This window comes from Salvelinus alpinus, chromosome 37 (genome assembly GCF_045679555.1).
Source record: "Salvelinus alpinus chromosome 37, SLU_Salpinus.1, whole genome shotgun sequence".
Taxonomy (NCBI): Eukaryota; Metazoa; Chordata; class Actinopteri; order Salmoniformes; family Salmonidae; genus Salvelinus; species Salvelinus alpinus.
Window position 1 is genome coordinate 9990025 of NC_092122.1, and position 27968 is coordinate 10017992.

At 41.9% G+C, this 27968-nt stretch overlaps 3 protein-coding genes across 9 annotated transcripts; 2 read left to right on the forward strand and 1 right to left on the reverse strand.

Annotated features, from left to right (window-relative positions):
* Positions 1–2465: 2465 nt before the first annotated feature.
* LOC139565648 (protein SCO2 homolog, mitochondrial-like) lies at positions 2466–5122 on the forward strand. 4 transcript variants are annotated; one of them, XM_071386119.1, is made up of 3 exons: positions 2501–2673; positions 2797–2935; positions 3611–5122. In XM_071386119.1, exon 3 carries the CDS (start codon positions 3626–3628, stop codon positions 4580–4582), a length of 957 nt encoding a protein of 318 aa, XP_071242220.1. In that variant the 5' UTR covers positions 2501–2673; positions 2797–2935; positions 3611–3625; the 3' UTR covers positions 4583–5122. The 4 variants fall into 4 exon arrangements, with proteins under 4 accessions (XP_071242219.1, XP_071242220.1, XP_071242221.1 ...); XM_071386120.1 differs by having other exon boundaries at positions 2515–2673; positions 2823–2935; XM_071386121.1 differs by having other exon boundaries at positions 2537–2673; positions 2864–2935.
* Positions 4782–15114, reverse strand: LOC139565647 (condensin-2 complex subunit H2-like). The gene is made up of 19 exons (XM_071386117.1): positions 14980–15114; positions 14430–14544; positions 14090–14191; positions 13405–13466; positions 12216–12297; positions 12007–12075; positions 11774–11853; positions 11437–11600; positions 11002–11147; positions 8289–8387; positions 8094–8157; positions 7871–7972; positions 7746–7790; positions 7578–7648; positions 7294–7489; positions 6999–7048; positions 6773–6874; positions 5912–6061; positions 4782–5672 (listed from the first exon to the last, which is right to left on the reverse strand). The coding sequence occupies exons 2-19, from the start codon at positions 14535–14537 to the stop codon at positions 5526–5528; spliced, it is 1839 nt and encodes a 612-aa protein (XP_071242218.1). The 5' UTR covers positions 14538–14544; positions 14980–15114; the 3' UTR covers positions 4782–5525.
* A 4551-nt stretch (positions 15115–19665) lies between these two features.
* On the forward strand, positions 19666–26456 carry LOC139565650 (suppressor of cytokine signaling 2-like). Of its 4 annotated transcripts, none has more exons than XM_071386123.1 (4): positions 19666–19859; positions 20166–20225; positions 21411–21680; positions 24532–26456. In XM_071386123.1, exons 3-4 carry the CDS (start codon positions 21554–21556, stop codon positions 25008–25010), a joined length of 606 nt encoding a protein of 201 aa, XP_071242224.1. In that variant the 5' UTR covers positions 19666–19859; positions 20166–20225; positions 21411–21553; the 3' UTR covers positions 25011–26456. The 4 variants fall into 4 exon arrangements, with proteins under 4 accessions (XP_071242224.1, XP_071242223.1, XP_071242226.1 ...); XM_071386124.1 differs by having other exon boundaries at positions 19714–19859; positions 20152–20225; XM_071386122.1 differs by having other exon boundaries at positions 19672–20225.
* Positions 26457–27968: the final 1512 nt, after the last annotated feature.

Here is a 27968-nt window from a genome sequence, read left to right on the forward strand (position 1 = left end):
AGATTGAGAGGAAAGGATGGAAGAGGAAGAGAGATTTAATTACTGTTCTTGTTACTCAGTGACCACAGTGGTTTGGAATAGGGAGCCTGCCTATTACTGTCAACACAGCAGGGCCAGAATACACACACACACACACACACACCTACGCACAGCACACACATGCACAGCACGCACACACACATGCGCAGAATACCGAACTCACACACTAGCACCTAAATTGACTTCTAAAAGCCTGATCTGACTTCCTTTTCCAAACTATAACAGAACAGACTATTCCATTTGTGTTTACATAGAATAGTGCCACGCACCGTTTCCTTATGGTGAGCTCACAGGACATTAAGAGGTACATTTTTCCCTTGAATGTCACAAAAAGTCTCCAAAGCACCGTAATATCCCTTTATATACAATAACATGTAAATGATCTGAGCCATTGAAAACAACCAGAGACAGTTAGATAAGAGATGTCTGTTGAGTGCAGAGCTGTAGTGGGAGGGCATGGGTGGGCGGGGTATTAGGGTGAAGGGATTTATCTAAGCTGTTTTCACCTTTGGCTAGGAGACAGCAGATATACACACACACACATGGTTTTTGGTCTAGGCTAACACTGGTCCTCACGGGTGTAGTTTGTCTCATCTATAGTGGGGGGGGGGGTCTGGGCAGCCTTTGTTCATTGATTTAATTTCCTCTAATCATAGTTCTGGATCTGACAGGGCTCATTAGTGTGTGTGTGCGCGCGTGTGCGTGTGTGTGTGTGTGTGTTTCCGCCCCGGAGACCAAGGCAGAGCGGCCTAAATAACATTAACATTTACACCAGCACACTAATAACACTGCAGCATAATAATCACCACATTCATTTTGCATTACAGCTATACCACACAATGCCTCCTATAACAAGAAATGGCTTCATAACAAATCGCTAACATAAGCCCAGTAATTACCTAAAATCTTAATATCAAAACACTAAACATTAGAGAGACTACACAACCCAGCTTTGCTTGACTCAAATGAACTCTACCACACTAGTTTTAATTCATCAGCAGACTCAGACTCAATTTACATGATCTAGTTATTATAGCCTGGGTACTGCTTGGGGGCATTTACATTTGCACTTATTGCTGTAGAACAACACAATGCATCTTACCAGAAGGCCTACATTGTACTATGCACTACATGCACTACTACCACATCGGTAAAACAATTCTAAATTAGTTTTAATTTGAAAGTAAAACATATCCCATGAGAAAGAGACAAAGGAAAAGAAAGAGATGAAAAACAGCCTTAGTCATATATTACAACTCCAGTGAAGAGTGATGAAAAGAGAGAGAGGAACAGATTATGACAACTGGAGAGAGAGAGAGAGAGGGGGGGGGAGAGAGAGAGAGAGGGGAGAGGGAATATGGGTCAGAGCTGAGTTTAGTGACCAAAGCTCAGTGAGGTTGTGAGAAAGTAACTCTATAATAATAAAAATCTAATGTTATTGGCCGCATACACATAGGTATTTTGCAGATGTTATCGCGAGTGTCGTGAAATACTTATGTTTCCCGATCTCTAACAGTGCAGTAATACCTGACAATACTAAATAAAACACGCAAATCCCCAAAAGAAAAAGAAAGGAATTAAGAAATATAGAAATATTAGAACGAGCAATGTCAGAGTCCGGAATATAAATATACAATATATGTATATGATGGTGTGTATTGACATTATGGACAGTATATATTATATGACTCACCCAAATGTACACGCACACACCGTGGTATAAAAGCACACCACTACTATAAGCATGGAAAAACACTGTCTGGAAGTGAGCTCAAGTGAATCAATGATTTCCCCATCTAAATCACAAGCTACACCAGTGCATAGAGATCAAACCTATCATCTGTGATCGGATAAGGAAATAAATAAATAAAACATTCTGTCGTTCATTGATTGGGATGGATTTACCCTAAACACAAATTGCTGTGTCGGCCTTCATTCTCAGACGAATAATGGAGCAAGATTGGTGAGAGGGAGCAGGTTGCAAGATAAATAGAATGGAGCCTACCTTTTATTTTTTTACCTCTATTTTTATTTATTTTTACCTGTTCCCTTTTCCGATGATCTCTTGAACCATGGAAGTATCTAACCATGCGGACATGTCCGATGAAATCAATGGATATCCAGCACCAACAAATTACCTACACGTGAAAGAAAGAAGATAAACTGAAGGAATTCATGTACATTTGAACTCTGGTGAACTCTGCAGCATGTAGGAGAGACAACAGCACCACCTAGTGCAACGTCTAGGACAGAAACAGAGATATACACGAATCTGCCGATGTGACTTCAACATGTAAAAAAAAAAAAACTAATCGAACTCTTTTGTAACAACACAATTGTCAAACACATTTACCAATTGTTGTATTGGTCATAATAGTCGTTTTTGTTTTGTTTATTTATTACATATCGGTATTGTCGAATAAACATATCTGAAAAGACGGTGGTCATGTAACATCAGTATGACATGAGCAGTGTGTGCATTTAAAGGTCGACCAGCCAGGAAGTTGAGGTAGCTAGCCTAGCTATGTTACCATCATAATGGGATAGTATAAGATAACCTGCATGTTGAATGAAAGCATGACTACTTTTAAAGAGTTCTGTCATTACGCATAAAAACGTCTGCATCTAAATCAGGTAGGTTTTAGGCTTAGCCAGATAGCCAGCCACTCAAGCTGGACATAATGATGTCATCCAATGATGCAGTTTAGCTTGAATCGCCTACTAGTCACAGTTTCTAACCCTGTATTGTCATGGTAGTAGTACTGTGTGGTATGGTTTGACAGGGCCAGGACAATTACAGAGCTAAATCCTGTGGTGTTATTAGACTGAATGAGCATCAAGGACAACAACCACCCGAGCCACTGCCTGTTCACACTGTTATCATCCAGAAGGCAAGGTTAGTACAGGTGCGTCAACGCTGGGACTGAAAGATTGAGAAACAGATTCTATCTCAAGGCCATCAGACTGCTAAACAGCAATCACTAACTCAGAGAGACTGCTGCCTACATTGAGACCCAATCAATGGACACTTTAATAAATGGATCACTAGTCACTTTAATTAAACAATGCCACATTAAATAATGTTTACAAATCTTACATTACTCATATCACATGTATATACTGTATTTTATACCATCTACTGCACCTTGCCTATGACACTCGGCCATCGCTCATCCTTATATGTACATATTCTCATTCACCCAATTAGATGTGTGAATTATGTAGTTGTTGGGGTATTGTTAGATTATTTGTTATATATTACTGCACTGTCGGAACTAGAGGCACAAACATTTCACTACACTCGCATTAACATCTGTGTATGTGACCAATAAAATTCGATTTGAATGGGCTGGTTTGCCTTGGGAACACATAGCTTGCTTACATTCTCACTTTTCTGGTTTCCCCTAGTTACCACAGCCACAAAGTCAAAATTGGCTATATCTTAAAAACGCATAAAAAAATTTGGTTAGGTTTAACACTCAAATTTTAAGAAGGTAAATTGTAGAAATAGACAGGGTTTGTGGCTGTGGTGACTAGTGATGACCCTTTATTCTCAACCCTCCCCCTCTAGGTTTGCTGGGGAAGTATGCTGTGTCTAGAGAGAAGGATGCTGGGACTTGTAGGCTTCATAGGGAGTGACCTCCATGCTACATCTGGGAGACTCCTGAGATGCACCTTGAGGTCTTCAACAGTCCAACAGACTTCTGGCTCCACACACCACCCCCAGAGGGTGTGGCTCTCCTCACAGGCACCCCTCTGTGGACACCATACCCCTAAACATAGGACAGGGCTCTATGGCCCTTTTACACACCCGCAACAGACACTGGGGAGTTCCCGTGGCCCCTTCTCCCTACCCCTTTTCACCCAGAGGGTCGCCCTCTCCCAGGGACCCAACACCTCCACAGCCAAGATCAGGCTGCGAACGCGGCTGGTGGTCACCCTGCTGTTCGGCGGGGGTCTGCTTGGCACCTGGTGGTACTTGCGTAACGAGAAGCAGCAAAATCACAGAATGCAGCGTATAGAGCAGTTGAAAAAGGTGGCCCTGGGCCAGGGAGACTTCAGCCTCCTCGACCACAGGGGGCACCGCAGGACCAAGAGAGACTTCCTGGGTAGCTGGGTGCTCCTCTACTTTGGCTTCACCCACTGCCCTGACATCTGCCCCGATGAGCTGGATAAGATATCTGCTGTGGTCAGCGCTCTGGACAAGGACCGGTCTCTCCCCGCGGTCCAACCGCTGTTTGTGACGGTCGACCCGGAACGAGACAACGTGGCGGCCCTGGAGAGGTACGTGAAGGACTTCCACCCCCGGCTGATCGGCCTGACGGGTACCCCAGAGGAGGTGAAGGTGGCGGGGAAGGACTACAGGGTGTACGCCAGCCCTGGACCTAAGGATGAGGACGGGGACTATATAGTGGACCACACCATCCTCATCTACCTGGTCAACCCAGATGGACTGTTCCTGGACTATTACAACAGGATGAAGGACGACGTGCAGATTGCTGAGAGCGTCAGGAACCATATGAAGAGCTACGTCAAACTCTGAGTGAATGACGGTAACCACACCAACAAGACTGTATCAAAGACCTATAGTATGTTACACTTAAGCTGAACCCAATGTCCAGATAACAGAAATGAGGCCCTGTGAATTATTCTCAAACCAGACTGGACCACAACAATATGGACGCTTCATCGAGGCTATGATGATTCTGTGTGTGCAATAAATTGCTTTTGTCCGACACCAATAATGGTTAGGATATGAAATTGTCTTTATACTAGTCTTTTGTCAAGGGCACTACAATCACTGGTATAGTCACTAGTAGGTGTTGCAATATTGAAAGTGTCTTCATATAATCTTTGTAAAATCTACATGCTCGTTTTATTTTATACACATTTTTGGCCGTTGTAAAAAAAAATATATAATTTCCTTACAAACCAGTGAAGCAATTTCCCAATTTAGGTTGTTCGCTTGAATGAAAGAAAAAATGATTACGTTTTTGTTAAAAGTCCTCTCATCTGATATAGAAAATGTATGAGTTCTACACCACTTGGACAAACATGCAAATAAAAAGCAACATATACAATTGTCATGGATACGAAGGCAAACATTGTGAACAGGGTGATAATTCTTAGGGTATGTTGGTAGTGTTGACTGACCCTGAGTGCCACATCTGGTAAAAAATAGTGTAGATGCAGGTGAATGAGATAAAAATGAGATTATTTCTCTTGACAGAACCAGAGGAATACACACAGACGAGACATACAGAGGACAGAGACAAAGATCAAACAATAGACAGGAGGTTGAAATTAAATAAGAGCAAGTACGTGAGGAGAGAATGGGTGCAGCCAGGTTGTTGATAGAGCAGGTCAGTACCAGTGGTCCGGTAGGCACAAGTGGCGTCACACACAGGAGTGCGTACGACGTTTCAGAGTAATGGGTCTCTAGTCCCCACTGAGTCTGTAGGAGACAAGAGCGCGCACACACAGGATCAGGAGATGAATGAGTCGGAGGTTGCTGCGGGGGCTTTCTTGAATCGTTGGTTGGCCCGGTGTTTGCTGAGCAGAGTGAGTCCCATGGTGTCGATGCTTTCCTCGAGACCCTCACTCCTGTCGACCTCCACTGTGTAGTCGTTGGCCTGAAGAGGAGAGAGCATGATAATAACCTGATGGCACAGTGTCCTGATGGTAGAGTAATGGGAGTTACTGTAGACAAATACACCTTGAACTAGAAGCTATCGAACTCATTTGTCATACAATTAAAATCAAGTATCTCTAAATATCAAGTGTTCAGTGTCAAGACTAAACTCCAGACAGTGGCTGATTACACTCGATTAGATTGTGCTGCATTCAATTCATTCAAATCACACACACTCACCAGTTGAAGGGAAGCCAGCATGTACTTGCAAGCCTCGAAGTTGTCCATGCCGTGGACTATAGAGGAGAAGGTCCTCCTCTGGCCCACACTGCTCAAAGCTGCTACGATCCTGTCCCCATAGTCATGGATGTCAAAGGTAGCACGCACCTCCTACAGAGACATGGGGTCAGGAGGTTTAGCCAACAGATCGCATCACACCACACTAGAAATCACCAACGGGGTGAACAATGATATCATTTTTTATTATTTTTTATTTATTTAACCTTTATTTAACCAGGTAGGCAAATTGAGAACACGTTCTCATTTACAATTGCGACCTGGCCAAGATAAAGCAAAGCAGTTCGACACATAGAACAACACATAGTTACACATGGAGTAAAACAAACATATAGTCAATAATACAGTGAAAAAAATAAAAAATAAGTCTATATACAATGTGAGCAAGTGAGGTGAGATAAGGGAGGTGAAGGCAAACAAATATATGTATAAATAAATAAAAATATAAAAGGCCATGGAGGCGAAGTGAGTACAACACAGCAAGTAAAAAAAAAACTTTAAAAAAAAACAATGGAATGGTTGGTTTGCAGTGGAAGAAAGTGCAAAGTAGAGACAGAAATAATGGGGTGCAAAGGAGCAAAATAAATTAATAAATAAATACAGTAGGTAAAGAGGTAGTTGTTTGGGCTAAATTGTAGATGGGTTATGTACAGGTGCAGTAATCTATGAGCTGCTCTGACAGCTGGTGCTTAAAGCTAGTGAGGGAGATAGGTGTTTCCAGTTTCAGAGATTTAGAATAGAATAGAATAGAATAGATACTTGATCTACAGCAAAATGTCTGGAAAGTATGTCATTGAATCTTACCTGATAGGTGAGTTCCGGTCGTATTTTGTCCTCCCATTCCTTCACTCTTTTCGACAGTGCCGTCTCCTGGGCATAACCCTGGGAGTTCACCAGGAACTGCTCCTGAAATATGAAGGAAGTGGGGGGGACATCAGGAACATCAGTGACTAGCTACACAGAACCCTCTAGTATTCCTCTCTGGAACATGACCCAGAAAGACTGGCTCATTGAGACCGTGTATACGTACCACACTCTTCTTCACCAGGTCTTCGTAACTCAGTCCGTCCATGTCCGCCCCTGGCAGCAACAGAAACATTGTAAACATACTCAGAACTATACCATCTTTGCCTGGTTTTCACATCTGTGTTTTGTATTGTCAAGTAACATATCATTGTGGAGTGACACTAATACATTAGTCCAACTCTACAGTCACACAGTCGAGACCTCATGGCTCTGTTTACACCTTGCCTTAAAATATGTGCAGTTAATAGCAGGAGTGAATGTGGTCTGAGAGATAGAAAGACAGACAGGACAGTGTCTACCTGGTACAAAGTCCTGTCCACTCAGGAAGTCAGCCGGGGCTTCATCAGTCAAAGGGTCATGTTCGTTGTCAGAGAGGTCATCGAGCAGGCCTAGCAGGTCGTGGTGTCTGAGGCCCTCTAACTCCTCCTCCCGCTCTTCTCTCTCGTCCAGCTGCAGGTACGTCCTTCTCAGCTCCTCGTCAGACACAAACACACCCTGTAAGGGCAAAAGGTTGTCTGTTCAGGACATGAAAACAGAAACAAATGCGTCGTGCAGCATGACCCATAGCAGTACAAACACTTACTGTTTTTCCAAGAATGCTCTTCCGGGTCTTCAGCTTGTCTTTCATTTTACTCATATAGATGTAGTTTAAGTCTGTAACAGAAACACCACTTGCTGTAAGCGCCAAATAAGAGGGTTCAAAAGATAACGCCTCTATCTCCTGTCATTTAGTTATGAGATCCACCCTTACCTGTATACGTGGGTCCATTCTTTAGCCTGGGTTCACGGGGGTCATCTACAACAAGAGGAGGCATTTGTCAGGTATATTCCATCCTAGTCACAGTCTTCATAAAAACACCAACACACACTACTTACAGGTGCCAGTGTACCAGGTCCAGAAGTCTTGCAACGCAGCGGGGCCTTTCCTTTTCCGCTTCCTAGAATCATCAAGACCCGGAGGAACCTTTAAACATCTTCCTATGGTGAAAGAACACACATTTAACACAGACAGGCCCGCTCATAGAAAATACACGGATATCCTCTCAGTGAGTAAGAGTCAGTTGGACAGCATCTCATCGATAGGAAAATGTTTCCTCACCTGTTTTCAAAGGCTTGTCCTCGCAGACTGTATCATAAAGGTCATGTAACCTCCACATGTTTGCCTGCATCACAACAATCATTACATCACAAAGACGACAACAAAAAACTAAGTGCGTACTAGAATGATTATTTTCCATCTCGAAATATATGGTGGTTTATCCACCGTGTCTGTGGTTGTGATGGGTAACCGTACCATCTGGGCCCTCTCCTCCTCCTTCCTCTGTTTCTTCTGCTCCTCCTCAGAGAGCTGGACTCCTCCCCTCTCCCTCAACACCCTCCCTTCACTGGGGGCCTGGGAGAGAACAAGTTAGAACACACGGATACAAGACATCAATAAACAGAACACATGATAATACAAAATCATACACAATTCAACACAAGGTCCCATAAAAGGGCTACAATAAAGGGGTTACTAGCTGCAATGGAACTAGGCATGTGTGAAACCTACGGTTCCTATGCAGGTATGTATGTATATACAGTGCATTTGGAAAGTATTCAGACCCCTTGTCTTATTCCACATTTTGTTGTGTTTCTGCCTGAATTCAAAATCTATTAAATACCCCATAATGACAAAGTACATTTTTTTAATTGAAAATGAAATACAGAAATATCTCATTTATATAAGTATTCACACTCCTGAGTTAACACGTTAGAATCACCTTTGGCAGCGATTATAGATGTAAGTATTTTTGGGTAAGTATCTAAGCGCTTTGCACACCTGGATTATACAATATTTGCCAATAATTATTTTCTAAATTCTTCAAGCTCTGTCAGATTGGTTGTTGATCATTGCTAGACAACCATTTTCATGTCTTGCCTTAGATCTACAAGCAGATTTAAGTCAAAAATTTAATTCAGCCACTCAGGAAGATTCAGTGTCATCTTAGTAAGCAACTCCAGTGTAGATTTGGCCTTGTGTTTTAGGTTATTGTCCTAATGAAAGGGGAATTAATCTCCCAGTGTCTGGGGATATTCAATGTCTGCTTTTTATTTATTTTTTACCCATCTACCAATAGGTGACCTTTGCGAGGCATTGGAAACCTCCCTGGTCTTTGTGGTTGAATCTGTGTTTGAAATTCACTGCTCGACTGAGCGACCTTACAGATAATTGTCTGTGTGGGGTACAGAGATGAGGTAGTCATTAAAAATCCTGCTAAACACTATTGTAACACACAGAGTGAATCCATGCAACTTAAGTGACTAGACTCACTCCAATTTGCGTAATGCCCTAACAGATCCACAGATGATGCAATCTCTATTGCACTCCGCACTGCCCTTTCCCACCTGGACAAAAGGAACACCTATGTGAGAATACTATTCATTGACTACAGCTCAGCGTTCAACACCATAGTGCCCTCAAAGCTCATCAATAAGCTAAGGACCCTGGGACTAAACACCTCCCTCTGCAACTGGATCCTGGACTTCCTGATGGGCCGCCACGCTAATCCTCAACACAGTGGCCCCTCAGGTGTCCGTGCTCAGTCCCCTCCTGTACTCCCTGTTCACTCATGACTCCACGGCCAGGCACGACTCCAACACCATCATTAAGTTTGCCGATGACACAACAGTGGTAGGCCTGATCACCGACAACAACGAGACAGCCTATAGGGAGGAGGTCAGAGACCTGGCCGTGTGGTGCCAGGACAACAACCTCTCCCTCAACGTGATCAAGACAAAGGAGATGATTGTGGACTACATGAAAAAGGTGACCGAGCACGCCCCCAATCTCAAGGACGGGGCTGTAGTGGAGCAAGTTGAGAGCTTTAAGTTCCTTGGTGTTCACATCTCCAAAAAACGAACATGGTCCAAGCACACCAAGACAGTCGTGAAGAGGGCACGACAAAACCGATTCCCCCTCACAAGACTGAAAAGATTTGGCATGGGTCCTCAGATCCTCAAAAGGTTCTACAGCTGCACCATCGAGAGCATCCTGACTGGTTGCATCACTGCCTGGTATGGCAAATGCTCGGCCTCCAACCGCAAGGCTCTACAGAGGGTAGTGCGTACGGCCCAGTACATCACTGGGGCCAAGCTTCCTGCCATCCAGGACCTCTATACCAGGCAGTGTCAGAGGAAGGCCCTAAAAATTGCTAGATAACAGCTAAAGTTACATTATAACATATCCGTTAGGTGCTAGACTCCAGCCACCCGAGTCATAGACTGTTCTCTCTGCTACCACACGGCAAGCGGTACCGGAGCACCAAGTCTAGGTCCAAGAAGCTTCTAAACAGCTTCTACCCCCAAGCCATAAGACTCTTGAACATCTAATCAAATGGCCACCCAGACTATTTGCATTGCCCCCCCATTACACCACTGCTACTCTCTTTTGTTATCATCTAGCATCACTCTGTTGTTATCATCACTTTAATAACTCTACCTACATGTACATATTACCTCAACTAACCAGAGCCCCCACACATTGACTCTGTACCGGTACCCCCCTGTAGATAGTCTCGCTATTGTTATTTTACTGCTGCTCTTTAATTACTCGTTCCTTTTATTTCTTATTATTTATTTTTTACTGCATTGTTGGTTAGGGACTCGTCAGTAAGCATTTCACTAAGGTGTTGTATTTCATTTAATTTCACCTGTTGTATTTGGCACGAATACAATTTGATTAGCAGATTTTTACTCCTGAACTTAGGCTTGCCATAACAAAGGGCTTGAATACTTATTGACTCAAAACATTTCAGCTTTTCATTTTTTAATAATTTATAAACATTTCGAAAAACATAATTCTACTTTGACATTATGAGGTATTGTGTGTTTTAAATTGAGGCTGTGACAACAAAATGTGGAAAAAGTCAAGGGGTGTGAATCCTTTCTGAAGGCAATATATATCTATATATATGTGTAGGAGTATGTGCGTGTGTGTGTGTAAGAGAGAGATATTTCTACGTTCCTACCTGGTGTCTGTCAATATGTTTCTCAGGTCCCTGGTCCATCTCCATCCCGTTGTCCTCCAGGGGCAGGAAGTTCTCCGCACCGCCATCACCACCATCGTCCCCGGCAACACCCGACATGGCATCCCCTGCTGCAAGCTCTGCGTCATCTGGACACACAACAACAATAAGGAAGTCAACACTCGGCCATAGCTTAGAAATACACATTAAAGAACTGTATATTCCATTTGAGCTGGTCCTGGCAACATGGTATGGGATTTAGTGCTCTGTTGGAGGCAAAACGCATCACAAACGCTCACAGAGAAACCAAATCTATGGTGTGTTATCTATGATCAGTCAGCTATTTTGGCTTGACTACAGTTGTGTACAGTGTATAGACCTAGACACAGTAATGTACAACTGTCAATATACTGTATCCATCTCTAAATGCCTCTCTACCTTGGTGCCCGAAGAAGGTGACGGGGGCCAGGGGTGCATCAGACAGGGCGTCCCTGAGGAAGTAGGACTGAGAGGCCAGGAAGAGACGGATGATACCCAGGGCGTCCAAAGTGAACGTGTTCATTCTGAAGTCCTTACAGCTGCCCAGCACCTCTCCTTTCAGACTGCAGCACATACAAACAGGGCAAATACACAAACAAACATTGATACGACAGCCCTCTGCAGTAATGTGTTCCATCAAAAAGGCTGCTACATAAAGGCTGACAATGTTTCATAGTTATTCTACAGAAAAGTTCATCATGTTGACGGCGGTTTAGGTCGTGGACTTGGAACCCACCTGATGAGAAGCAGCTTCTGTTTCTCAAACGCCTCAGGAGGAATCAGAGACTCGGGCGGAAGAGGGGCCACGTCCACATTCTAAGGAACACACAGGACAATATTTTACACAGATAGAATTATGGATACACACACACACAAATCATTTAGTCTGATTGAAACGCCAATCAATATATTGTACATTCTGGGGGGGCATTTATAAAGGGTTAAATGTTTCCAGAGTGGGACACTCACTGTGTTGGCCTCATTCCTCATCTCTGACTGCAGTGAGACATCTGTTGTATCCTGGTCTAAGGAGTCAAACTGGGGGAACAACAAACATCAGTAAAATCAGGTGATAACAGTGTTGGGCCAGAACTAAAGCCTGCTACACACACCCTGTGGCTCTCTTCGGACAGGGTTCCCTCGCCCAACTGTCACCGCCCCCAGCTCCCCACTCTTACCCCGCCGTCATCATCATTAGCATTGTTGGATGAGGCCCCATCCGTGCCATCCTCTCCAGATGTCACTGCTTGTTTATCTTTCCTGAAAATGACAGGTACAAATCCCTTTAACTCAATGGGAAAGGAAGTGAAGAAGCAGAGCAGCATGAAGACTGGTGGCTTGAGTGGTGCTGTGTGTGTTCACAGGGAGCGAGGCAGGGTACAGTGCCTTCCGAAAGTATTCATACCCCTTGACTTATTTCACACTGTGTTGTGCTACAGCCAGAATTCAAAATTGATTAAATCTAAAATGTATTTTATAAAGCCCTTTTTACATCAGCCAATGACACAAAGTGCTATACAGAAACCCAGCCTAAAACCCCAAATCCCCCCCCCCCTCACCCATCTACACACAATACCACATAATGACAAAGTGAAAGCATGTTTCTAGACATTTTTGAAAATGAAATACCGAAGTATCTAATTTACATAAGTATTCACACCCATGAGTGAATGCATGTTAGAATCACCTTTGGCAGTGATTACAGCTGTGAGTCTTTCTGGGTACGTCTCGAAGAGCTTTGCACACCTGGATTGTACAATATTTTCACATTATTCTTTTTTAAATTCTTCAAACTTTATCAAGTTGGTTGTTGATCATTGCTAGACAGCCATTTTCAGGTCTTGCCATAGATTTTCAAGCCAATTTAAGTCTACTATAACTAGGCCAATGCTTGTCTTCAGGACATAAAGTTATTTTATTTGACATATTTGTTTGCAGTTTTACTTTAGTGCCTTACTGCAAACAGGATGCATGTTTTGAAATATTTATATTTTGTACAGGCTTCCTTCTTTTCACTGTCTTTCTGTGTTTGAAATGCACTGCTCGACTTAGGGACCTTACATATAACTTTATGTGTGTGGTACAGAGATGAGGTAGTCATTCAAAAATCACGATATGCACATTTTTACTCCTGAACTTATTTAGGCTTGCCATAAATGTGTTGAATAGTTATTGACTCAAGACATTTCAGCTTTTAATTTCTTATTAATTTGTAAAAATTTCTAAAAACATCATTCCACTTTGACATTATGGGGTATTGTGTGTAGGCCAGTGACAAAATCTCAATTTAATCAATTTTTAATTCCGGCTGTAACAAATGTGGGAAAAGTAAGGGGTATGAATACTTTCTGACGGCACTGTACTTACTTCTTGTTTCTGTCATTGATGTAGTCCAGAGTTTGGTACACCAGGTTGTACAAATGCTCCACCTGAATCAAACAATAATAACAAAATAATACATTTTAATAAAGTGTTTCCCTATATTCATTTAGCAGCGGTGGGCTGCTAAATCGTTGCCTCCCCCCCCAAAAAAATTATAAAATAATTATATGATTTTGTTTTGAAAATAATTTGACGAATGGAAAAACTTTGTGTAAACTGAAACCACTTAAGCCAGATATAAACTGTGTAGAAAAGATAATGGACCTATACGTTTAAAAAAAAAAAATATCATCTTTGAGAACTAACAATCACCAAAATAAAAACTAGACAGTCATGCAGTTGACTAGACAGTTGATTTTGTTATAATGTTTGAGTCACTCAGATAGATTGCATAAGCCATGGCAAAAAGTGTAGAATTGAGGAAAATTAACATTAAAACTGCAATTTATCTCAGCCCCATGGCAAAATGTGTAGAATTTAAGGAAATTAGCTTTAAAACTGAATGTTCTCTCTCAGCCTGTCAAGATTGACAAGATGTGTAGAATTGCAGAAAACTAGTTGTAAAACGGTAAAATTCTCTGGAACACATAGTTACTTTTGGACAACAAGTCAGGAATATTATATGAAACCAGCCTATGATGTTCTTCTTTTCTACCAAACAACTTCTCACCTTCTTGCTGTAAATGCATGCTGAGCCTTGTATGAGCAGCGCTGCCTCTGCAAAGTTCAGAGTGGTTTTGCCCCCATCGAACGAGATGCACATCTCATCCAACTGCCAGACCAGAGAGACAATATGACAGTGGTAAGTGCAGTGTATATCAATGTGTGAGAGGACAAGCTTTCTTAACAGTCTACTCCAGCCTTGGTCTGTGTGATTTTCAACCCGCTTAGTGACTCAATTCAAGGCCGTGTTTGTGTGTTGACACAGAATATTGTTGTTGATACAGTACTTTAAGTCTATTTTGTTTACATGTTTTGCTCCATAATGCATGTCACGGGCTCATTCCTACCTCCTCTAGATAATCTGCCAACTCCGAGGCCACATCAATGTCCCAGTTTTTCGTGAGCTCCCGGATAGGCTGCAACAAATGGGTGAATCGAGTCTCCACTGTGTCCATGGCTCCCCTTAAAATGAGAGATCATGTCAGATTTGAATCGGTGTTATTTTTAGAAAAGCTAACACTTTATTCAGTAGCTATCTACAAAATAGATTGGTTGACATTTAGCTATCTTGTTAGCGAACGTTTAAATTCACAGAAAAGTCTAATTTGGTTTATATAGTTGCTAACGGACTAAACGGAGCTGCAGGTAGCCAAGTGGTTAGAGTGTTGGACTAGTAACCGAAAGGTTGCAAGATCGAATCCACGAGCTCACAAAGTAAAAATCTCTCGTTCTTCCCCTGGACAAGGCAGTTGAAAATAAGAATTTATATAACTGACTTGCCTAGTAAAATACAAAAAATAACCTACTAGTAGTACTGACGTATACACCATTACGGTAACGTTAGCCAGCTCCCAAAATGTTTTAACACAGACATACATTAAATGATATTACACTCACAATCACTGTAGGCGTTGATTCACAAAATGCGAAGGTGACCCAAATAAAAAATGTAATATGTGTTGATAAACTTTGGAGCCCTTTCAAAAAATCCGCGCGTCCACCATTTTATTTTATATTAGCGCGAGATTTTCTTATTCGCCGAATAGTTTCCTCTCTGACGTCAGCGTCAACAGAGCCAGGGTTTATGCGGTTTGCTGCCATCTACTGGCGGAAGTACCACTAAAAAACAACCTGTACCCTTTTTTTGTATTTCACCTTTACTTAACCAGGTAGGCTAGTTGAGAACAAGTTCTCATTTACAACTGCGACCTGGCCAAGATAAAGCAAAGCAGTGCGACACAAACAACAACACAGAGTTACACATGGAATAAACAAGCGTACACAATAGAACAAAAGAAAGTATATATACAGTGTGTGCAAATGGCGTGAGGAGGTAAGGCAATAAATAGGCCATAGTAGCAAGTAATTACAATTTAGCAAATTAACACTGGAGTGATAGATGTGCAGATGATGATGTGCAAGTAGAAATACTGGTGTGCAAAAGAGCAGAAAAGTAAATCAAAACAATATGGTGATGTGGTAGGTAGATTGGATGGGATATTTACAGATGGGCTATGTACAGCTACAGCGATACGTTAGCTGCTCGGATAGCTGATGTTTAAAGTTAGTGAGGGAAACATAAATCAGCGATTTTTGCAATTCGTTCCAGTCATTAGCAGCAGAGAACTGGAAGGCAAGGCGGCCAAAGGGGGTGTTGGCTTTGGGGATGACTAGTGAGATATACCTGCTGGAGCGCGTGCTACGGCTGGGTGTTATGGTGACCAGTGAGCTGAGATAAGGTGGGGCTTTACCTAGTAAAGATTTATAGGTGACCTGGAGCCAGTGGGTCTGGCGATGAATATGTAGCGAGGGCCAGCGGATTAGAGCATACAGGTCGCAGTGGTGGGTGGTATATGGGGCTTTGGTGACAAAACGGATGGCACTGTGATAGACTGCATCCAGTTTGCTAAGTATAGTGTTGGAGGCTATTTTGTAAATGACATCGCCGAAGTCGAGGATCGGTAGGATAGTCAGTTTTACTAGGGTATGTTTGGCGGCGTGAGTGAAGGACCCTTCTCACCGAAAGATGGAGCACTTGGATTTTATATTAACAAACCATCCTTGAATAAGTGTGATGATGTTCGATGATTGTGGCCAGTAAGGCTGCGTTTACACAGATAGCTCAAATCTGATATTTTTCATAATCAGATCAAATATCTTGTCAATCATTTGAACATGTTTATATCAGAATTTGGCAGCCTTAGTTATCGTTTTGAATCAAAGGAGCACCTGTGTGTCATATTAACCACTTATGATGTTTTATCGAAATACCAAAACATCAGCCAATGTGTTGTCTCTCTTGTCGTGATGTGTGTTTTGTCCTATATTTATATATATATTTTGTATTATTTTTAATCCCAGCACCCATCCCCGCAGGATGCCTTTTGCAATTTGGTAGACCATCATTGTAAATAAGAATTTGTTCTTAACTGACTTGCCTAGTTAAATAAAGGTTAAATTACATTTTAAAAATATCAGCAATGCAACATTTCGTTTTATGCAAAACTTCTCCAGTTGATGTATACATTTTCAACTTTTATTGGACAAATTCACAATGTTATTTGACTTTGCCTCTAGCATGTGCTCTGTATAAACCATGCATCAAAAACATTTATTGTGGTTCAGTTTTTAACCAGTGGTGGGGAAACTATTCTAAAAAATATAGTTTACCAAGCTACCAATTAGGCCTACTTCACACTGCAAGAAGTAAAGCAACTAAAGTCACTACATTAAAACTACTTCGTGAAAAATTGTCATATCTAAACATGAAATGTCAGACTACAAATTTTAAAAACAGATTACTCGGGAGTCAGCTGTCACAGAACATGTAATTTAGCCTATTGCAAAACACGTTTCATGTGAGAATTAGTCAGGTTTGATGCCAAAGTAGTAAGACAATTTTTGCTTTTTAACTCATATTTTATTTTTGTTAAAAAGGCTAATTAACTACTGAAAAAAATACTAAGATTTGAATTCGCTCAATACCACCAAGCGCCTGCAAAATGTAGTGAAATTACTTGTTGAACTAGTCTACATGTAGTTCGCTAATCGCCACTCCCCAACACTGTTAACCCTTGCGTTAAATTCTACGTCGGGCAGAAATGTGTGTTTGAACCCATACTTTTGTACATAGCACAGAGAATGGATAATGCACACATAACCTTTTTCAACTACTTACTACACTGCTCAAAAAAATAAAGGGAACACTTAAACAACACAATGTAACTCCAAGTCAATCACACTTCTATGAAATCAAACTGTCCACTTAGGAAGCAACACTGATTGACAATAAATTTAACATGCTGTTGTGCAAATGGAATAGACAAAAGGTGGAAATTATAGGCAATTAGCAAGACACCCCCAAAAAAGGAGTGATTCTGCAGGTGGTGACCACAAACAACTTCTCAGTTCCTATGCTTCCTGGCTGATGTTTTGGTCACTTTTGAATGCTGACGGTGCTCTCACTCTAGTGGTAGCATGAGACGGAGTCTACAACCCACACAAGTGGCTCAGGTAGTGCAGTTCATCCAGGATGGCACATCAATGCGAGCTGTGGCAAAAAGGTTTGCTGTGTCTGTCAGCGTAGTGTCCAGAGCATGGAGGCGCTACCAGGAGACAGGCCAGTACATCAGGAGACGTGGAGGAGGCCGTAGGAGGGCAACAACCCAGCAGCAGGACCGCTACCTCCGCCTTTGTGCAAGGAGGTGCACTGCCAGAGCCCTGCAAAATGACCTCCAGCAGGCCACAAATGTGCATGTGTCAGCATATGGTCTCACAAAGGGTCTGAGGATCTCATCTCGGTACCTAATGGCAGTCAGGCTACCTCTGGCGAGCACATGGAGGCCTGTGCGGCCCCACAAAGAAATGCCACCCCACACCAGACTGACCCACCGCCAAACCGGTCATGCTGGAGGATGTTGCAGGCAGCAGAACGTTCTCCACGGCGTCTCCAGACTCTGTCACGTCTGTCACATGTGCTCATGTGCTCAGTGTGAACCTGCTTTCATCTGTGAAGAGCACAGGGCGCCAGTGGCGAATTTGCCAATCTTGGTGTTCTCTGGCAAATGCCAAACGTCCTGCACGGTGCTGGGCTGTAAGCACAACCCCCACCTGTGGACGTCGGGCCCTCATACCACCCTCATGGAGTCTGTTTCTGACCGTTTGAGCAGACACATGCACATTTGTGGCCTGCTGGAGGTCATTTTGCAGGGCTCTGGCAGTGCACCTCCTTGCACAAAGGCGGAGGTAGCGGTCCTGCTGCTGGGTTGTTGCCCTCCTACGGCCTCCTCCACGTCTCCTGATGTACTGGCCTGTCTCCTGGTAGCGCCTCCATGCTCTGGACACTACGCTGACAGACACAGCAAACCTTTTTGCCACAGCTCGCATTGATGTGCCATCCTGGATGAACTGCACTACCTGAGCCACTTGTGTGGGTTGTAGACTCCGTCTCATGCTACCACTAGAGTGAGAGCACCGCTAGCATTCAAAAGTGACCAAAACATCAGCCAGGAAGCATAGGAACTGAGAAGTTGTCTGTGGTCACCACCTGCAGAATCACTCCTTTTTTGGGGGTGTCTTGCTAATTGCCTATAATTTCCACCTTTTGTCTATTCCATTTGCACAACAGCATGTGAAATTTATTGTCAATCAGTGTTGCTTCCTAAGTGGACAGTTTGATTTCACAGAAGTGTGATTGACTTGGAGTTACATTGTGTTGTTTAAGTGTTCCCTTTATTTTTTTGAGCAGTGTATATAGGGACCACCAGCATACCCCCAAGTGATAGCGATAGGCTAGACTAGCCTATGGTGCGCAAGCATTGTCCACAGAACCATAATACCTTTTCGACACACATATATATAGTGATGCCCTTCAGGGCCTTTATAACAGTCTATGTGAGTTATATTCTCCTTTCAGGCTTGACCTTGACACAATGACCTCTCTGTGGCTTCCCTAGGCCTATTGCATGTTTGACCCTTGCAGATGAAGCCAGCAGGAGGCCTGTTTGTCAAAGTCTATCAAGGATCCAGGCCTAATTGCTAAGTAAGGTCATACATTTGTCAAATAGCATGCACTTGTTGTGTAAAGTGATTTGAGGCCCTGGACCTGCTCGTCTTCCCTGCTGCGTCAGCACCCCATCCAGCTCTCTCCTCTGGGGCGGCAGTCCCAGCGGACAGCGCGCCCATTTTGACTAGGACCCTACATCTTTAATGACCATCATTCATCAATGTTATACCTGCATAACAGCACGTGTGAGTCACCAACAAAGACTCGGTATATTCAAAGGCAAACAAATAAGGTGGTTAATTAAAAAGTGAGTTAGACTAATTATTCGGGCACAATCCCATTTAAATGGGATTTGCGTGTTTATTGTAGCCTATAGCAACAGGCGGGTTAGGGTTTAGAACTGGACACTTCATGATTTCTATGAAAATGCACGTTTCTTCGAAAGGATTTTCTTGGAATTTTGTATCTCTCTCCCACTCGCTCTCTTTCTTCCATTCGCTCTCATTCGCTCTCATACACACACACGCACGCACGCACGCACGCAATTGTATTCATGAGGTGCAGCTGGCTTGGCAGTTGGCACTACCTTAAAAATGGTTGCGCTCTACACCACGTGACGCGATTCCTGGAAAGTTCTTGGAAATCGGTATTTTGTGTGTAGCTGTGGGTTTAATGGGGATTTGGTTATTAAAAACACATACCGAAGGAAAGGGATTCAACGCCGCGGAAAAGACTCATTGGGATCTGTACCAAAAACAAGACATTCTGCATGGTATTTTAAATCTTAACATTACCAGCAGTGAGCGAGTCGTGCCGACTTGCCTCGGTCGCGAGACGTTGTCATTGCCTGTTTCGCACCACGGGTTGGAAAATATTCGGAGTTTGCCATCTCGCCAAAATGACAACTGATTGATTAGCCCGCCAGAACATAAATAATACGACATGGAAATCCCTAACTATGTAATCTGTCATCTTTCAATGTGATCGACATGGCTAAACTAGCTAGCTGTTCCCTGGAAGTGTATAGATAACGAGCGGTTTTGTGCTTTGTTTATTCATCTTAGTCCCCTTTCTTTAGGGAGAAGTGGTTTTGAATTATCATCGGTAGTCGTTTGGTGCTAGATCCACTCGCAAATAGGTGAGATTTCATTCATATAACTATCTTTTCATAGTATATTTACTTTGTAAACTAGCTAGTCAACATTAGATAGCTAAACTGTAATGTTAGAAATGTGTTGTGAACATACGCAATAGTCGATGGCACTTGCTTTATTGGCTTTGGAACAGTGGTTATTTAAAAACGTTGCACATTTACACGACCACAATGGAAGCTTTAATGTAGCCTACACAAAATAATCAATGAAACATTGCTACAATAGACACGCTGCAAACACCGAACAAGGCTGATGATGGGGATTTATCTGTTTTCAGTATCCCCTGCCCTGCATATAGTGAGTTAACTGCCATTGCAATTTCCGAGAAGTAGTCGATTTCGCAGAACGTTCCGTAATCTGTTTTTATTTATTTATATTTGAATGCATACGACAAACGTTTCCTAATCTTTCATCTCCACGCAGCAATTGTAATACCTCGAGCATTTAAGTGAACGGTAAACATCGAGCCTATTGCACATTGTTTTATTGAAGATTTATCAAGTGACAATTAGGCTTTTCAGTGTCCACCTTGTTTCGTGCTCCCTTACTTGCCATGTTTATAAAAAATAAAATAAAAAGCTTTTGCAAACGTAACCCCATTCATATACATCAACTACCTTTAGCGCCTACTGAAGTATCTTCTGGCAAGGGAGTTGGATCCCCGACGCTCGTTCTGAACGTTAAAACGCGTCACATGCTGTACGATTTGGGAACATCTTTCATATCAGCAAGAAATTCAAATACTACACGCCTTTTATAGGGTTCTCACACGGCTATATTTCCATGTTACAGGGGTACCAGTACCGAGTTGATGTGGAGGCTGTACGAAGTAATTGAGGTAGATTTGTAGGTTACTTAGGGGTAAACTTACTAGTCAACAGGAGAGGTGTGTGTATGTGTATATATATATATATATTTGTGTTGCGTTAGTGCAGAGGTGGGTCAATGCAGATGGATGGCTATTTGGCTTGGGGGTAGAAGCTCTTCGGGGTACGGTTGGTGCATCGTTACCGCTTGCGGTGCGGTAGCAGAGCGAACAGTCCGTGACTCGGGTGGCTGGAGTCGAGCACCTAACGGATATGTTATAGTGTAACGTTAGCTGTTATCTAGCACGAATGTCAGTGACTAAACTGCATTAATTTACGTGTGTTGTATTTATTAATTTACAGGACGATACATACAATTCAAGAAGAAACTTGCAGAAGAAACTGGTTTTGCGACTGTGGGGAAACTGCCTGTCTTCTGTGGAATATTTTTTGCATTTGTCGGATGACTTTTGGCCTACGGCTGGGCAATTTCGGGTGGTTCCCCAATGACCTGCCACTCACCCGAATCCACGGAGACCATCGAAAACGAGAGAAGAACGGAGACCGAGTCACGAGTTGTAGATTCCGACGAGACACGCATCGCTCAGACCATGAAAGACCTTAAAAATACAGGTGAGTTCATGTCCTCATTTTATAGTTTTAGATTACATCTACACACATTTCGACATTATTACTAATGTTCCTATTTTCAGCGTTCTAGTACAGTTTTACTAGTACCGTTCCATACATACGAGCATGACAGAATGTCAATAGCATTTATGAATTACATATAAACGAGAGCTTAACTTTATAAATATTTTTTTGTAATAAAACTCAAAAGTCATGTATCTATGGTCCTGAAAACGAGTGATTGTAAAGCAAACTAGTTTGAAAGTAACCTTATCTACATGCTCGTGCCCATATCTAGCACGATATGCATGCGGTCATGCAGTACGCACTGTTTGTACTCATTATGCATGGTTGAAAATGACAACTAAACAAAGCACACTTGGTATTTCATCGTACAATGAATGCGTTTCACCCGTATTTATCCTGAACAGTAACTTGTTTAGTGTCTTGAAATTCGTAGTAATTCGTGCACGAGGTACTGTTAGACACTTCACTCTGTTTTCAAGTCGCAGAATGTATATTAAGTTTTGTTATAGGCTATTGTGAGTTGAAGACGACTTTTCTTTTTTTACAATTAGACGCATTCAAATGAGAATTTTCAGAACATGTCTATGAATTAATACAATTTGCCTTCATTCATATGTTCAGCATTGATGTACATTTTTCTTAAGTCACAAGAATTGTGTTAACTTACTTTCTAATGAAACGTATGTTTCACTTCAAATGCTGTTAATGGATTTATAGAATTGCCATTATGGGAATACTGTGGAGGGGATCAGTCTTATTTTTAAGAGATGCACAAAAAGCTGGTCCAATGCTGTGCTCTTAAATTGGAGGTGTGCATTTATTAGGCAGACGTGTGGGCTATTCAAAGAGAAATTATCTTTAATGTATTATCATTAAAGAGAAGAAAAAAAATGTAACTTCATATTCATCTCCAGCAACATCAACATATGTGAAAATAAGTATTTCCAATGACATAAACCAATTAGTAAGCATGTCATTGGAAACTTTTTTTTAAACTAAAAACATAAAGTGCACTTTTCACATGTTGGTGATGAATATGAAGTATAATATTTTTTTTTTTTTCTGAGCAAAGCACATAGCACAGCTTCCCCTTTATTTATTTTATTGCCTTAGTCACAGTTATAAAGAAAAGCATAGTTGCGTGTTATCGCTTTTCAACATTAAAGTTATCTCAAGTATAAAGAGTACACACACTAAAGTGGGGATCATCAACTCGATTCAGCTGCGAGCCGATTTTATAAAACATTTTCTTGAATGGATGGTCGGGGGCCAGAAACATAGTTACATATTAGTTGACTGCAAATTGACTTCAAGAAGCCCAAACAGATATTTGACTAAAACATAATAATTATAAACTTTGCATATGATCATGTTTCTCTATACATGGGAATAAATCACTTGGTGCTGAGTTCCTTTTTTTACTGTCTTATGTCCAATAAATTCTATACATAATATGTATACTGAACAAAAAATATATGCAACAATTTCAAATAACTGAGTTACATTTAAGGAAATCAGTCAATTGAAATAAAGGCCCTAATCCTATGGATTTCACATTAATGGACAGCGGCGTAGCCATTGGTGGGCCGGACCCCAAGTGGGTGGGCCAATATCCTCCCAGGCCCACCCAGGTGTCTACTTTGAAGAATCTTAAATATATTTAGATTTGTTTAACACTTTTTGGTTACTACATGATTCCATATGTGTTTTTTCATAGTTTTCATGTCTTCACTATTATTCTACAATATAGTAAAAATAAAGACCCTTGACTGAGATGTCCAAACTTTTGACTGTGTATACAGACCCCTTTGACTTTTTCCAGATGTTACATTACAGCCTTATTCTAAAATTGATGAAAGTAACAATCTACACACACTACCACATAATGACAAAGCAAAAACAGCTAAACATTTTTGTTGTTGAAATATCACATTTACATAAGTATTCAGACCCTTGTTAAAGGGTATTACAGCCACGATTCTTCTTGGGTATGACACTACAAGCTTGGTATACCTGTATTTGTGAGTTCCTCCCATTCTTCGCTGCAGATCCTCTCAAGCTCTGTCAGGTTGGATGGGGAGCAACGCAGCACAGCTATTTCCAAGTCGCTCCAGAGATGTTCGATCAAGTTCAAATCCGGGCTCTGACTGGGCCACTCAAGGACACTCAGACTTGTCCTGAAGCCACTCCCGTGTTGTCTTGGCTGTGTGTTTAGGGTTGTTATCCTGTTAGAAGATGAACTTTAGCCCCAGTCTGAGGTCCTGAGTGCTCTGGAACAGGTTTTCATCAAGGATCTCTCTATACTTTGCCTCGATCCTGACTAGTCTCCCAGTCCCTACCGCTCAAAAACATCCCCACAGCATTATGCTGCCACCACCATGCTTCACCATAGGGATGGTGCCAGGTTTCCTCCAAACGGCATTCAAGTACAGGAGTATTTCTAACCTCCGCAAATCCAAACTTAAGAGTTTTTGTGTTAAGGGGGGGTGGCGATAGCAGACAGTTGCTGATGCAGTGTACACAAACTGCAGAGATTCCCCTCATACATTTTACTGCAAAAGTCACTACAGAAATTGGGAATTTAACACGTTAACCCAGTGGAATTTGTTTTAAAATTTCTGTGGACAGTATAGAGATTTTTCTTTTTTTTAGGGTAAAGGCTTAGTTTCAGGTTTAGTATTATAGTTTCTGACTGCGCATGTTCGTGCATGACATCTTGATTTGGATTACCGTCTGTTATCATTAAAAGGGATCTTGTTTTGTTTGAGTAGCCCAGTGTTTTGTCCTGTCTCCTTGTGCTAATGCATGTGTGTTTCTCTCCTAACAGGCTGGTACTGGGGCAGCCTGACTGCCAACGAAGCCAAAGAGATTCTCCAGGATGCATCGGAGGGCACCTTCCTGCTGCGAGACAGCTCCCAGAGGGACTACCTGTTCACCATCTCTGCCATGACCTCCGCCGGCCCAACCAACTTGCGCATCGAGTACAAGGAGGGGAAGTTTAAACTGGACTCGGTGGTGCTGATCAAGCCCAAGCTCAAACAGTTTGACAGTGTGGTGCACCTGGTGGAACACTACGTGCAGCTGTCCAGGACTACCAGTAAAAGACCGTCGTCAGGGGCGTCGCAGTCCCTGGCCCAACCCAACGGGACAGTTCAGCTGCTCCTGACCAAGCCTGTGTACACTGCCACGCCCTCTCTACAGCACCTGTCCCGGATCGCCATCAACAACGCCACCAGGCAGGTGCAGGAGCTGCCTTTACCCAACAGGCTAAAGAACTACCTGACGGACTACAGCTACAATGTATAGTAGGACTACAAATCCCAGATGTGGTGTGGGATAGAGAGCACTGCACCTGCCATGTAGTGGCTATCACCCAGTCTGAAGTCTACCTTTAGCCCCAACCACTAGACATGGCTTGACGGCTCCCGTACTTCTGGAAGGATTGATGTTGTGCAATATGGTTAGAGCCAAGTCAGTCAACTAGTCCTCAGGAAGCTAGGTGGAATTTCTCCCATATTACTACACCCTTCCAGTTCATTTAGAGCTACAGTTGTTAATCAAAAAGGGCTTAGAAGTTGGAGCTAAGGGTTGATTTCAGACCCGGGTCATGTTCATAATCTTTGAAACTGCTGCAATTTTTTGTTCAAGTGGTGGTATACCCTGCCTGCAGACCAGCTCAGGTAACAGTGTTTCAGACCCTTCTGAACGAGACTCAGGAGGGGTGGCAGTTAGCACACTTTTTTTTTCTTTTTTTTTCTCCTTCTTGTTTCAAAGCTTTGTTACTTTTCATAATCTGCCTCATGTCTGTGACATGAGCATGTGACACGGTGTCCACTTTCATTCTGAATTATGTTTTAGTTTGTTCATATTCTATTTTTTTTGTACTGTAATCATAAGGCTGGGGTGTCAAACTACATGTAGGGGAACTAACTACTACATTTTTCAGTAGCTTGGAGGTAGTTTCAAATCTTGGTAGTATTTTCAGTGGTTTCAGTGGTTAATTACTTTTTTTCGTGTAGCTAACTACTGGAACTACACACAACCCCTTTTTTGTGTAAAATTGGCCAGAATTTCTTTTTTTTGCATCAGACCTACTTAATTATCACTTGAAAGCGTTTTGGTGTTTAATAGGGCTGAATATTTGACTCCAGGGTGATTTTTAACGTAGTAGTTTGGATGTAGTGAACACATTTTTCAAAATCACTTTAGTTAAGTAAGCTATAAGAGTAGCTTCTTCCAGTGCGACGTACTTGGTAAACTATTTTCAGACTAGCTTCCCCAACACTGAGAATTATATATATATTTTTTCTCACTCAGTTCAGATTTTGGTTTTGATAAAGCACAAGCAATTTACAGGCTTCAAATCTGACGTTGGTTTCTCTCACACTGTCTCACTCTGCCGCCTCCTGCTAAGAGGTTAAAAATAATTACTTTCAGGAAGTGCTCAAACCTGGATTTTGCTCCCACTACGCATCAAGTGTTCTGTGAAACATCTACTTCATCACTGCATTTTCTTTCAATAGAAAATGCCCTTGAGCAAGTCAATGCTCACACCTCAGAACTAGACCTTTATTAGACACAGGCTGTATCTAATGTCTAGCTATTACGGCTGTGTTTAAAAGGAATTATATTGGATGTTCGCCCAGGGGTTTTCATTGGATCAACGTGAATCTTATTTTAATCAACAATTTTGGAAGTATTTATTGATTGTTCTACTGTGTTTCCTATTAAAGTTACAAATAAATCCTGAAAGCATGTTTTATCATAGCCTCTATTCTGCAATTTGGGAGGCAATAATGAATGTGATGCAGGGCTGTCATGGCGCTCCTGTGTATTGTTTGAGTCATTCTCTCAATTTATAAAGGGTTCAGTGTGAACAATTCTCGCAGAATATTCCAGAAATCACTCTTGATACTAGAGGTCGACAGATTATGAATTTTTTTCAACGCCAATACCGATTTATTGGAGGACCCAAAAAAGCAGATGCCGATTTATTATTTATTTATAATGACAATTACAACAATACTGAATTAACACAACTTATTATAATACATCAATAAAATCAATTTAGCCTCAAATAAATAATGAAACATGTTCAATTTGGTTTAAATAATGCAAAAACAGTTTGAGAAGAAAGTAAAAGTGCAATATGTGCCATGTTTAAAAAAAAAAAAGGCTAAAGTTTAAGTTCCTTGCTCAGAACATATGAAAGCTGGTGGTTCCTTTTAACATGAGTCTTCAATATTCCCAGGTAAGAAGTTTTAGGTTGTAATTATAGGACTATTTCTCTCTATACCATTTGTATTTCATATACCTTTGACTATTGGATGTTCTTATAGGCACTTTAGTATTGCCAGTGTAACAGTATAGCTTCCGTCCCGCTCCTCGCTCGAACCAGGAACACATCGACAACAGCCACCCTCGACGCATCGTTACCCATCGCTCCACAAAAGCCACGGCCCTTGCAGAGCAAGGGGAACAACTACTCCCAAGTCTCAGAGCGAGTGACGTCACCGATTTGAAACGCTATTAGCGCACACCCCGCTAACTAGCTAACCATTTCACATCAGTTACACCAGCCTAATCTCGGGAGTTGATAGGCTTGAAGTCAAAAACAGCTCAATAGTTGAAGCATTGCGAAGAGCTGCTGGCAAAACGCACGAAAGTGCTGTTTGAATTCATGCGTACGAGCCTGCTGCAGTCAGACTGCTCTATCAAATATCAATCAGACTTAATTATAACATAACACACAGAAATACGAGCCTTTGGTCATTAATATGGTCGAATCCGGAAACTATCATCTCGAAAACAAAACGTTTATTCTTTCAGTGAAATACGGAACCGTTCCGTATTTTATCTAATGGGTGGCATCACTTAGTCTAAATATTGCTGTTACATTGTACAACCTTCAATGTTATGTCATAATTACGTAAAATTCTGACAAATTAGTTCGCAACGAGCCAGGCGGCCCAAACTGTTGCATATACCCTGACTCTGCGTGCAATGAACGCAAGAGAAGTGACACAATTTCACCTGGTTAATATTGCCTGCTAATCTGGATTACTTTTAGCTTAATATGCAGGTTTAAAAATATATACTTCTGTGTATTGATTTTAAGAAAAGCATTGATGTTTATGGTTAGGTACAGTCGTGCAACGATTGTGCTTTTTTCGCAAATGGGCTTTTGTTAAATCATCCCCCGTTTGGCGAAGTTGGCTGTCTTTGTTAGGAAGAAATAGTCTTCACACAGTTCGCAACGAGCCA